This window comes from Nansenia antarctica (assembly GCF_963989245.1).
Source record: "Nansenia antarctica genome assembly, chromosome: 8".
In the NCBI taxonomy this organism is placed as follows: Eukaryota; Metazoa; Chordata; class Actinopteri; order Argentiniformes; family Microstomatidae; genus Nansenia; species Nansenia antarctica.
Window position 1 is genome coordinate 33,704,233 of NC_137678.1, and position 13,487 is coordinate 33,717,719.

Sequence of the window (13,487 nt, forward strand, 5' to 3'; positions counted from 1 at the left end):
GGGCATGCAACATCCACCTGGAGTGACCTGAGTGTTCAGACAGAGAGACTCACCCAGGTCACCCACACCAAGTTTCCAAATGGATGTCCGAATCCCAGGTTGTACTTTAACAAACAAAAAAAACAGCCATTATTACTTTAACGGACCGTTCATGCTCAGTATTGTAGTGTTTCTGCAGCTCCCCCTATTTGATTACCTAATCTGTGTGGGAGCAATGCAACATCCACTAGCCCACCCTAACCCACCCTCCTTCCATGTTACTGTGCTGTACATGTTCCTCTAGACCTGATCAGGTCATTTGTACTGTATCACCTTTCCTAAGTGTCTCACCTTTCCTAAGTGTGTAGTTACAAGAGAGATTTGTGGCATAAGAATATATGTGACAGGGCATGGTTAAAAAGTCCTCAACTAGGGCAAAATCTTTTTTCTGTTTTTTCCGGAATATGAAAGGGTAGACTGTAAGCTTTAAAATGATGTGTCATACATTGAAATCTGAAACAAGTTGAAGAAGTCATGGATAGTTTAATGGTGATACCCCCTGAACCACCGAGATATCCAGCCTTCCAAGTCTTCAGAGACTTTTTCACAGAGGTAATGGGTGGGAACAATAGCTGGTTAACTCCACCCTAATCACTCCCTCAAGACAACCACACCCTCAAGACAACCACTCCCCCATTACACTACCTGTCATTACCTACCTGTCATCTGTCAGTGGGGTTGTCAGCTAACCCTCAGGAAGCAAAATTGCAGGGCTGACACGTTTAAATAGCTAAATAATAATAATAATAATAATTCAAGATTCATGATTCATCATAATTTTATTGCCATGTGTGCCAAACGTTTATTACGTCCCATTACAAGTACAAGTACACCATCAAGAAGGCACAACAGCGGCTCTACTTCCTGAGAGTCCTCAGGAAGGAACACAACAAGCAGGAGATACTGGTGGCCTTCTACCGCGGCGCAGTGGAGAGCATCCTCACCTACGGCATCTGCAACTGGTTCTCCAGCTGCACAACCGCGGAGAGAAATGCGCTACAGAGGTCGTGAGAACAGCCCAGAAGATCACCGGCGCCCCCCTCCCCTCTCTGGAAGAGCTGTACAACACAAGATCCTCCAAGATCTCCAGAGACCCAACCCACCCTGGGTACGAACACTTTGCCCGGCTGCCCTCGAAAAGGCGGTACAGGACCATGGCCGCAAGGACAAACAGACTGAAGCACAGCTTCTACCCCAGGGCCATCCAGGCCCTGAACACAGCAAAGACCTAGGTTCTGGGCCCTGGACAGTCTGGACGGATTGATGGCAGCTGCTGGATTGAAAAAATCAGGTGTAGTGCTGAGGCACAAATGTGTACATTTCAAGCCTGCAAACTGCGACACTTTAAATGAATGTGCAATAACACTATGTGCAATATGACAACCCTAGTCGTCTTACCTGTACAGTATAGTATAGTGGATAGTGTACATAGCCTTTATTTATGTAAACCAGCTCCTTTCCCTTCCTGTTTTTTTTCTTTTTTTTTCTTTCCTAGCACCAGGGGAGCCACCCCTCCCAAATTTCGTTGTTTGGTACCTGTACTATAGCAATGACAATAAAGACCATTCATTCATTCATTCATTCAAGAGAGTAAAATTCATGGCAATGGAAAAAATTAGGCAAGATACAATTGAGCAATACAATAATAGAATGGTAAAAAATAATAATGTTGTCCGTGTGCATGCATTTATCATTATAGTCCATAAAGCATCTAGTGGGACTTCGGCGTAGTTCCTTCCCATCCCATCTGGGCATCAAAGCTGTAATAAAAAAAGAAGACAGTACATTTAAAATGATTGCCCACTGTTACCAACACCACTTTTACGAAATAGCCTACTACTATCTTCATAAAATAGAATTGCTTATACAATGACAATGACAAATACCTGAAGTGCTGGTGACTCTCATCAAGGTGTCATCTCTCAGAACCTCTCACCTCCTCATTCTGTAACACAAATTTCAGGTCAGAGGTGTGGACACTTCTCTAGTGTAGGTTTTCCATAGACTCAGTGTACTGTACTTGTACTGAAGTAGGCTAGTGAAATCATTTCAATTCACAGTATTATTCTACAGCAAATCTACATATCAATGAATTAATCATTCTTTTTGATTCCACATAACATTACCAGGGTTTTTCCTGGCTCAAAATGAGGCGGAGGTGGTACCAGTGGTGTTTGACATCGGGGGGGACCCATGAAGCGGGGCTGTCTGGGGGTCCTTAAACGAGCATCAAACACTTAATTTATTGCATTCTGGTGAATTGATATGCACCAATTTGTGACCTTTCTGTATCAACTTATGGTGGAAATGTCATTATTTATGTAAAGGAAAACACAATATTCAGGCACCAGATGACCAATCAAAATAGAATGTACTATAATGCAGAGCTGCCAAGTCTCACGCAATCACCGTGAGACTCACGCATTTCAACCAGTTCTCACGCTCTCACGCCGCATCTCTATTTCTCACGGCGAGAAATAACAATTTGTTTTACCGGACATGAGTTTCGTGGCATCTTTCTGCACGCGCGTTAACTTGAGTCTGCAATCGAAGCGGCAGGCGAGCGCTGATGGAAGAACCTGTGTTCACGCAAGCTGCAAGAACGTAGCAAGCAGTGTTGCCAGATTGGGCTACTTTTGGTCACACTGGACGGGTGGATTCGGCAGCTTTTAGACCGGTTGGGCTGGACATTGTCAATTCCATCTGGCAACCGTGGTAGCAAAATATGTGAATACATTATTACAACATCGTATCTGGTAGCCTACTGGACTGGGTTGCACCAATATGGCGTAAGTCATTATAAATGCAGGCATGCAGTAGTTACTAAACCCCTAGTTGTTACTAGCTAGTTTCAAACTAGTTGTTTACTAATTTCGGTTGCACCACGCCAATCTTTTGCCAATCTTAGCTAGTAAATACTCAGTTTTGGTAACTGTTTTGTGTTTCTCTACTGTAACATAACCAGGTACATTAATAATAATTGTTAAAGGAGCATAGTCTACTACTTGCTACTGAGATGCTAACCCGACGGATTGTCCGGTTGACGCGCCGTGCGTCCTAAATTGATGTGTTGCTGTTGGTTATATAAGATCCGTAGTCGTTGGTTTGCTGCATAATAAACATTTATTGTGTTACTATGTGCCATCAATGGCTTAATCACTGGTACAAACAATAACAATAACAAACTTAGCGCCCTTGCGGTCAAACCTATTTGCCCTTCCGGGGTCAACACCTGACGACAACAACAACAAATGTGCTACCTGATATACACCTGCCTCAGGTATTGTGACAGCGCCACCCCATGCCCACACAGTGAATTACAACACGTATCACAGGACCATATCTGGCTCCTACAATAGTAATAATAAATAGTAATTGCAATTTACAATACAAATACAACAATTGGGGGTCCCTCAAAAAAAAAATGGCCGCGCTACGCGCGCACAAGATCAACCACCAAGGCCTCATTCTGACCCAGGAAAAACCCTGGTATGTAGCCTACTGTATAACATGATAGCCATCTATGAGCAATGCACTGTATATAAGATGATGACCAAGGGTCTTTCTGCTGCTGACCAAGGGGCTGAGTCCTGTTGATGGGGCCCAATTTTCTTTTAGAGTCTGTAGGCTACTGTATTTGTTCATTAAGATTTCATAAATATGATATATTGTCTGAATTTTTGTCTTGTTTTATAAAATGTTAATTATTTTCATTTCTTGTGCTGGTTTATTATGAACAACATGTAAAATTGCAGGAAACTAGCACAAATAATTGGGTGGGAGAGAGGGGCCGCTGCCGCCAAAACGTGCACAGTTTTGGGTCGCTCCACCACCAAAAAATCTCACTCCAAACTTTTGGTGAAACTTGGCAGCCCTGTATAATGCAATATAAGGCTCTCAGGCATTCTGTACTTTCAAATATGTATTCTCCTTGAGCAGTCAATATCAACTATCAGCTATTTCGCTAGCAAAAACGAAAGCTAACTTATTTGCGAAACAGCGCCCCCGCCACCACGTCGGCGCAGTGCCGCAATTGCAGTTAGAAATGACAGAAATCCACAGTAGAAAATACGACTGTCAGAGTTTTGTCGAGAGCTGGAGGCGGCTAGAAATATGATGGAGGCGGCCGCCTCAAAATTCTCTATGCAGGAAAAACCCTGATTACCGTTCATTACAAAAGCATTTACTTTTTATATAATCTATTACATCTCTAACAAAGCCAGCTAGCTAGCTAACAAGCTAACACTTGTTTGGCTAGCTGGTACACACACACACACAAACACACTAAAATGGTGCATGAAACATACTGTACAGTATGTTGCATGTTTAGTAGGTCTGCAACAAATGTATTTATTCATTATGTTTTATCTTTGACAACGTATTTCTTCCTCCCACCATCTCATTAGTTTTGGAGAGGGGTGGCATAATTGTGGTGAGCAGTTTCAGTGGTCTGATAACTGATGCTAACAACGGCGCTATCTACCTTACTCACAAAACAACAAATAACTGTTTGGCTATCCTAAGTAAACAACACAAAATCCTAGTATACAACACACATACTAAAACTTACCCAAGAACACAGCAGAAGGTCTGTCTGCAGACGACTGTCCCATGAAAGTGAACTGATGTGGAGATCAATGTCTGAAATCCTGTTGTCTTCTTGTCATCGTCAGATTCGGAGTTCGGAGTTCCCGTTCGGAGTTCCCGTTATGTATAGTCCAATATGAAGGAGTTCATTAATTGCCCACTGTCGATATTTCTACCGGCTTCATAAATGTGGTTTATAGCGTTAGCTAGAGCATCCGCATCCATCTTGTAAATGTGTCAACCGGTCCAGACGCACACACATGGCTACTTAAATACAGCTGGAGTGGGCGTGGCTACACACACTGCCACACTAATCCGAATAATACCCCCCACCCGACTTTGCTATCTAAATGTAGGTATTTAGTGAATGTAAAACTGTTGGATATGATATCGAGTGGGTTCTTCATCGCTTCGTTTGTCGTCCTATGCCAAAAAACGGAAAACACATCTTTTCACAACAAGACTTGTTTGGCTCGATTGTGAGCTTTTACAATTGCCGAGATGGGGACCTATTTATCAAACCCTGTCACATATGCCAAGAATATGCAGAAACATCGTCAGTGTGTTTTCTATAGTTTCGTGCCATTTCGTGTTGGATGACCATGTCTCTTGTTTGGTTAGATCACTGTTCTTTCTCTGAGTTTTGAGACAGTTTCCTACCTGTAGTCAGCCTGTTGTGTCCCAAAGTATTTTGTCATGAGGTATTCTGTATACTGGCTATCCCAATCACCGACTAATGTCCTTTATTCTCCCTGACCAAACACACACACACACACACACACACACACGCGCATGCACACGCATGCACACGCACATACTCACACGCACATGCGCACACACAAACACACACACACACACACACACAGATAGCATCACCATCACCCCGGGGGACGCCCGCTGGGTGGGGGCCTGGTGGCTGGGCTACCTCATCGCCGGGGTGATCACCCTCCTGTCCGCCATCCCCTTCTGGTTCCTGCCCCGCTCCCTGCCAATCCCGGGGAACCGAGGCCCAGTGCAGTGCACCCCGGAGAGGGCTGGCTTCATCAAGGACTCCCCTCTCCTGGAGCACAAGTACCAGGCTGACGAACCAGCCAGCTTCCTGGAGATGGCCAAAGGTAAACACAGACTCGTCTGGGTCAAATGCTAAGAATTTATTATGTGATTTCTCTAAAGTATTTGAAGACTACAAATATCACAATTGTTTTCTTACTGTACGTATAATGTAATCATTGTCAATATGAATGCAAGTTCAAATGATTCATTTCGCATTTTGTTCCCCCCCAAGATTTCATCCCAACCGTGAAGACCCTGCTGGGAAACCCTGTGTATTTCATCTACCTGTGTGTGACCATCATTCAGCTCAACTCTCTCATAGGCATGGTCACCTACAAGCCAAAGTACATCGAACAGCACTATGGACAGTCAGCCTCCAAGGCTAACTTCCTCATGGGTATGTAGTTGTCTAACTTTCTCATGGGTGTTTAACTTCCTCATGGGTATGTAGTTGTCTAACTTTCTCATGGGTATGTAGTTGTTTAACTTCCTCATGGGTATGTAGTTGTTTAACTTTCTCATGGGTATGTAGTTGTTTAACTTTCTCATGGGTATGTAGTTGTTTAACTTTCTCATGGGTATGTAGTTGTTTAACTTTCTCATGGGTGTTTAACTTTCTCATGGGTATGCAGTTGTTTAACTTTCTCATGGGTATGTAGTTGTATAACTTTCTCATGGGTATGTAGTTGTTTAACTTTCTCATGGGTATGCAGTTGTTTAACTTTCTCATGGGTATGTAGTTGTTTAACTTTCTCATGGGTATGTAGTTGTTCAACTTCATCATGGGTATGTAGTTGTTTAACTTTCTCATGGGTATGTAGTTGTTTAACTTCTCATGGGTATGTAGTTGTTTAACTTCCTCATGGGTATGCAGTTGTTTAACTTTCTCATGGGTGTTTAACTTCCTCATGTTTATGTAGTTGTTTAACTTTCTCATGGGTATGTAGTTGTTTAACTTTCTCATGGGTATGTAGTTGTTTAACTTCCTCATGGGTATGTAGTTGTTTAACTTTCTCATGGGTATGCAGTTGTTTAACTTCCTCATGGGTATGTAGTTGTTTAACTTTCTCATGGGTATGCAGTTGTTTAACTTTCTCATGGGTATGTAGTTGTTTAACTTTCTCATGGGTATGTAGTTGGTAGTTGTAGCTGTTGTCAGATGTTTACTATCTTCATGGTTTAGTCATGATTACAAAAAAAACCCGAATTAAACCAAAGCAACTCCAAAAGCTAAACTATACAATCTGAATATATAAGTGAGTGGTGTGCCTATGTGGTAAAGTAAGTAAGTAAGTAAAACTTTATTTATATAGCACCCTTCCCAGCACGGATGCACAGGGTGCTTTACATACAGGAATACATTTAAAAAATACGAAAAGTGCAAATCTCAAAACATCAATGATTAAAAACAACAAAGGGGACAACATAAACAAAACATAAACAGTAACAAAAAGAAGGCTTAAGGTGACTGCCAGCCTGCCTAAACAGATGAGTCTTTAGTTGCCGCTTAAAGATTAGTTCTGAGGGCGCGGCTCTTAGGTCAGGGGGGAGGGCGTTCCAAAGTCTTGGGGCCGTCGCCTCAAACGCTCTGTCCCCTTTAGTTCTTAGTCTGGTCCCGGGTACGACCAGGAGTTCCTGGTCGGAGGACCTCAGTGACCGGGTGGATGCGTAGCGGTGGATGAGACCCGAGATGTAGGTGGGGGCGTGGTCATGACGGGCTCTAAAAGCAAACACCAGCACTTTAAAATGAATTCTAAGCTGTACCGGGAGCCAGTGCAGGGATGCTAGGATGGGGGTGATGTGGCATGATTTCTTGGACCTGGTGAGAAGCCTGCCAGCCGCGTTCTGGACCAATTGAAGTTGTGCTACAGATGATTTGTTGAGATAGATAAACAGTGAATTACAGTAATCAAGTCTAGATGAGATAAAGGCATGTACAGACAGTTCTAAGATAAGGCATGTACAGACAGTTCTTAGATGGGGGCGAACATTGTGACCCTAAGTGCGTGGCTACTCTAGAGGAAATGTTTTCAGTGGCTACAATCAGTACTTCTGTTTTGGCTGCATTGAGTTGGAGAAAGTTGTTGCCCGTCCAGCTCTCATTGGTGGACAGACACTGTTGTAGGGTGGTGAGTTTCTCCAGTTTGTCTGGTTTAAAGGAGAAGTAGAGTTGGATGTCGTCTGCGTAGAAGTGATAAGAGATATCCCTGAACTTGCTGATGAGGAGGCCTAGGGGGAGCATGTATAGTGCAAAGAGGAGTGGCGCTAGCACATATCGCTGTGGCACACCACACAGAAGGGGTGTGGGGTTAGATTTGAAAGGACCAACCGCCACAGAGAAACTTCTCTCTTTAAGGTAGGAGGCGAACCAGTTTAAGGCGCTCACCGAGATGCCAACCCACTCCCTAAGTCTATCTAACAAAATGGTACATGCTTGTAGACTGATCAACTGAAGATGAAAGGTGTAAGTATGTACATCAGAAGATCACTGATGATGATGATGATGATGATGGAGTTGGATGGGAAATGTATTCTGTATGGTCCCTCTACTTTCATTTATTAAAGGCAGTGTGTGTTTTTGTGTGTATGTGTGCGTGTGTGTGTGTGTTTTTGTGTTTGTGTGTGTGTGCGTGCGTGTATGCGTGTGTCTGTGTGTATCCGTGCGTGCATGTGTGTGTGTGTGTCTCAGGTTTTACAGTTTCTGTACTGTACAAGGCTGAGGTCCAGAGGACTGATAGTCCATGCCAGCTAGACTATGAAAGGGAGCGTATTGTTGGGGCTTTGACCTGCTTACATGCTGGGTCTGAGGGAGTTGCACCATCTGGGTGTACGCCTGGTCGTAAATGCCTATTTGGGTTTCAGACGTCACTGTTACTTTGATGATTAAGCCTCGGTGAAGGCGTCGTAAACCGAAACGTTGTTGAAAGCGAAATACCTACAATTGCAATCAATCACACCGTGTTCTTGAGTGTTCTTACTGGAAATCCCGGTCTTGGCAATAATATGCCTGTGTGTGTGTGTGTCTTTATGTGTGTGTGTGTGTGTGTGTGTGTGTGTGTGTGTGTCTGTGTCTGGTGTGTGTGTGTGTCTGTGTTTATGTCTGTGTCTGTGTCTGTGTGTGTCTGTGTGTGTGTGTGTGTTATTCCAGGTGTCATCAACATCCCTGCCGTGGCTCTGGGTATGTTCTCCGGCGGTCTGCTCATGAAGAGGCTGAAGCTGAGCATCATGGGAGCGGCCAAGTTCGCGGTCGGCACGTCTCTGCTGGGATACTTCCTGTCTCTCATCTTCTTCGCCATGAGCTGCGAGAACGCCAAGGTGGCGGGCATCACGCTGCCTTACGACAGGTAGGACAGAAGATAGCACAGATGTACATACGTTTCCATCTGCACCTCTCTCTCTCTCTTTTATGATGCCCCTGGCAATGGTATTATCATGCTCTATCGACAGCTTCATACTGTATCAATTTAGGGCTTCTTGGCTAAGATCATGATATATATATATATATATATATATATATATATCATTTGCAACCCATAACACAGTGGATGCAGGGATAACTAACCCTTCATGACTTCTCTGTCTTTGTCTCTGTCTCTCGCTCTCTCTCTTTCTCTCTCTCTCCCCCCCCCCTCTCTCTCTCTCTCCCTACCTCTCTCTCTCTCTCTCCCTCTCTCTCTACCTCTCTCTCTCTCCCTCTCTCCCCCTCCCTCCTCCCCCAGGGTGGATGGTATATCATATGATGAGCACTCTGTGTTCTCCAGCTGTAACTCAGACTGTGTGTGTTCGGGGAGGGAGTGGGACCCTGTGTGTGGAGAGAACGGGATCACGTATGTCTCTCCCTGCCTGGCCGGCTGCACTGCCTCCACTGGCTCAGGGAAGAACACGGTAAGTAAAATGTGTGTGTGTGTGTGTGAGAGTGTGTGTGTGCGTGCGTGTGTGTGTATTCCAAGTTTTTGCTAACTGCAGCTGTGTGGCTGCATATGTTTTGTTAATACCTGTGTGTGTGTGGTGTGTGTGTGTGTGTGTGTGTGTGTGTGTGTGTGTGTGTGTGTGTGTGTGTGCATGTGTGTGTGTATTCCAAGTGTTTGCTAACTGCAGCTGTGTGGCTGCATATGTTTTGTTAATAACTGTGTGTGTGTGTGTGTGTGTGTGTATGTGTGTGTGTGTGTGTGTATATTCCAGGTGCTAACTGCAGCTGTGTGGCTGCATATGTTTTGTTAATACCTGTGTGTGTGTGTGTGTGTGTGTGTGTGTGTGTGTGTGTGTGTGTGTGTGCGTGTGCGTGTGCATGTGCGTGTGTGTGTGTGTATCCCAGGTGTTTGCTAACTGCAGCTGTGTGGCTGCCCCGGGGCTGAGCGGTGGCGGTAACCTGACAGCCTCAGTGGGCCACTGTCCCCACAGGAAGGACTGCGACCAGATCTTCCCCTACTTCCTGGCTCTCTCCGTCATCACCTCCTTCATCATCTCGCTGGGCGGGACGCCAGGCTACATGGTCCTCATCAGGTCAGTCAGGGGCCGGGGATACATGGGGGGGGGGGCTCAGGAGGTAGAGCCGGTGTCTAATGATAGCAAGGTTGGTGGTTCAATCCCCGGCTCCTCCTGGCCATGTGTCGAGGTGTCCTTGGACAAGACACAGAACCCCAAATTGCTCCCAATTAGCGGGGCCGGCGCCTTGCATGGTAGCCTGCCGCCATTGGTGTATGAATGAGTGTGTGAATGGGTGAATGAGAGGCCATTGTAAAGCGCTTTGGGATATTGCTATTATAAGTGCAGTCCATTCATCAGGTCAGTCAGGGACTGGGGTACATTGTCCTCATCATGCTAGGGGTCAGGGGTCAAGCTGGAGAGGAGGGGGGTGGAGATGAAGGTTGATGGAGAAGCCTGCTGTATTATTTCATGATTATTATTATTTTTTACGTGGCGAACCTTATCCCTGACCTCTGACCCATTCCTGACCCTTGACCCATCCCTTACCCTTGACCCATCCCTTACCCCTGACCCATCCCTTATCCCTTACCCATCCCTTATCCCTGACCCATCCCTTATCCCGGACCCCTGACCCATCCCTTATCCCTTATCCCTGACCCCTGACCCATCCCTTATCCCTGACCCATCCCTTATCCCTGACCCATCCCTGACCCCTGACCCATCCCTTATCCCTGACCCATCCCTTATCCCTGACCCCTGACCCATCCCTTATCCCTGACCCCTGACCCATCCCTTATCCCTGACCCATCCCTTATCCCTGACCCATCCCTTATCCCTGACCCCTGACCCATCCCTTATCCCTGACCCCTGACCCATCCCTTATCCCTGACCCATCCTTTATCCCTGACCCATCCCTTATCCCTTATCCCTGACCCATCCCTTATCCCTTATCCCTGACCCATCCCTTATCCCTGACCCCTGACCCATCCCTTATCCCTGACCCATCCCTTATCCCTGACCCATCCCTTATCCCTTATCCCTGACCCATCCCTTATCCCTGACCCATCCCTTATCCCTGACCCCTGACCCATCCCTTATCCCTTATCCCTGACCCATCCCTTATCCCTTATCCCTGACCCATCCCTTATCCCTGACCCCTGACCCATCCCTTATCCCTTATCCCTGACCCATCCCTTATCCCTTATCCCTGACCCATCCCTTATCCCTGACCCATCCCTTATCCCTGACCCCTGACCCATCCCTTATCCCTGACCCATCCCTTATCCCTGACCCATCCCTTATCCCTTATCCCTGACCCATCCCTTATCCCTTATCCCTGACCCATCCCTTATCCCTGACCCCTGACCCATCCCTTATCCCTTATCCCTGACCCATCCCTTATCCCTTATCCCTGACCCATCCCTTATCCCTGACCCATCCCTTATCCCTGACCCCTGACCCATCCCTTACCCCTGACCCATCCCTTATTCCTGACCCATCCCTTATCCCTGACCCATTCCTGACCCCTGACCCATCCCTTATCCCTTATCCCTGAACCATCCCTTATCCCTGACCCATTCCTGACCCCTGACCCATCCCTTATCCCTGACCCATCCCTTACCCCTGACCCATCCCTTATTCCTGACCCATCCCTTATCCCTGACCCATTCCTTACCCCTGACCCATCCCTTATCCCTTATCCCTGACCCATCCCTTATCCCTGACCCCTGACCCATCCCTTATCCCTGACCCCTGACCCATCCCTGACCCATCCCTTATCCCTTATCCCTGACCCATCCCTGACCCCTGACCCATCCCTGACCCCTGACCCTTATGGGATTATTAGACACATTCATCTGCATATGTTTAAATTCTAGTACCACACAACACATGATCTAAATGTGCAGTTTTCGTCTGAATGTCCAGTAGACGTTGGGAGGGATCACACACAGCATCACTCTTTTTTTTTTTTTTTTTTTCAGATTTGATCCCTTTTTCACCCAATTTGGTATCCAATTGAACCCAACCTAGCATCCAATTATCCCCTGCCTATTGCGTAGGATCCGCCGCACGACCCCGTGGCCGGCAGCCCCAGAGGAGACCGCCAGGCAGACTAGCTGACTGGCTCCTTGAGCCCAGCACCGTTATTCCGGCACCCCGGGGGCGCTGTTGCGCGACGGATCCTTGTCCAGAACTAGTCCTATACCGCCCTCTAGAGCGGCCGCTCAATATGCCGCTCCCTGTGTGCCTCGGCCATATCTGGGTCTGGCGAGACGGGGATTCGATCCCAGTCCCCGGTGGGCAGCTTGCACTAGTGGCTAGTGCTTAGACCGCTACGCCACCGCGGGGCATTCAGCATCATTCTTTTGATGGGATTGCGATCTTTGATGCCCTCTTTGAATTAATATATCAAAGAATCAAAAGGAACCATTCTAATTCTATGGAAGGATATACAGTATTATCACCCATATGTGATCTGTATATATTACGCCTCCCATGTCCATAAGTGTCTCGTTCAGCTTCAAACAGGCTTTTACTATACACACGCACACATGCACACACGCACACACACACACGCACGCACGCACGCACACACACACACACACACACACACACACACACACACACACACACACACACACACACACACACACACACCTTTGACAAATTGGTTTGTTACTGCATACTGTATAATGGCGGTTCTATGGAGATTATTGATTTGATCGTAGCATGGAAAGGTTATTTTAACATTGTGTACAGATCGGATCCACAACTTACAACACGTATACTGTAATGTCCCTCCCTGAGAAGAAGCGTCGCACAAAGAGGTCCAGTTTACGCCCCCCAAAAAAGCACCCAAAAGTCGGCCATATTAACCATAATATTTCTAATAGACTCTGGTTGAATATCACCAGTTTCTCACAAGACATTGTACCACAGGGTACAATTCAAATAAAGTCTTCTGAGTTGTAAATATATAAGGTATTTCTTGCTCAGTTCAGCACTATTTTCCCAAGCAAATTAGAGCCCAAAATAATGCAGAAGAATCAGATGATGATGATGATGTTTCAGGGTGATTACATTAGGTTCCTTCCTCCAGCTCTACCGCTGGTCCGCAGGGCAAAGTAGTGGACTGAGTAGCAGGGTAGAAGTGGCTTGGTCATGAGTCAAGGCTTTGTTCCTTTGTCTCTCCTCTAGTCAGGATGTTTATAGCTGCAAACATGACCAGAGCGGCATTAGTCAATCTGATGTTTTCCCATCTCTCCTCAGGGCATACTTCCAAGGGTTTGTGGGACAGTCAAGGTTGAGGTTTGGACTGTAGAAGTCTAACTGCCCTGCCACCAGCCCAGCCTCTTAGATCTGTGTTCATGATTCTGCTT

General features: G+C 46.1%; 1 protein-coding gene across 1 annotated transcript in view; it reads left to right on the forward strand.

The window, feature by feature from the left end:
• Positions 1–13,487, forward strand: part of slco1c1 (solute carrier organic anion transporter family, member 1C1) — a gene marked incomplete at both ends in the record, with an annotated part of 35,081 nt that overhangs the window by 18,272 nt on the left and 3,322 nt on the right. Inside the window, 5 exons of the mRNA XM_080538289.1 lie at positions 5,493–5,741; positions 5,912–6,076; positions 8,828–9,023; positions 9,399–9,564; positions 9,995–10,182. Of these exons, the coding sequence (XP_080394415.1) occupies positions 5,493–5,741; positions 5,912–6,076; positions 8,828–9,023; positions 9,399–9,564; positions 9,995–10,182 (964 nt within the window). The remainder of the gene's footprint in view (positions 1–5,492; positions 5,742–5,911; positions 6,077–8,827; positions 9,024–9,398; positions 9,565–9,994; positions 10,183–13,487) is intronic.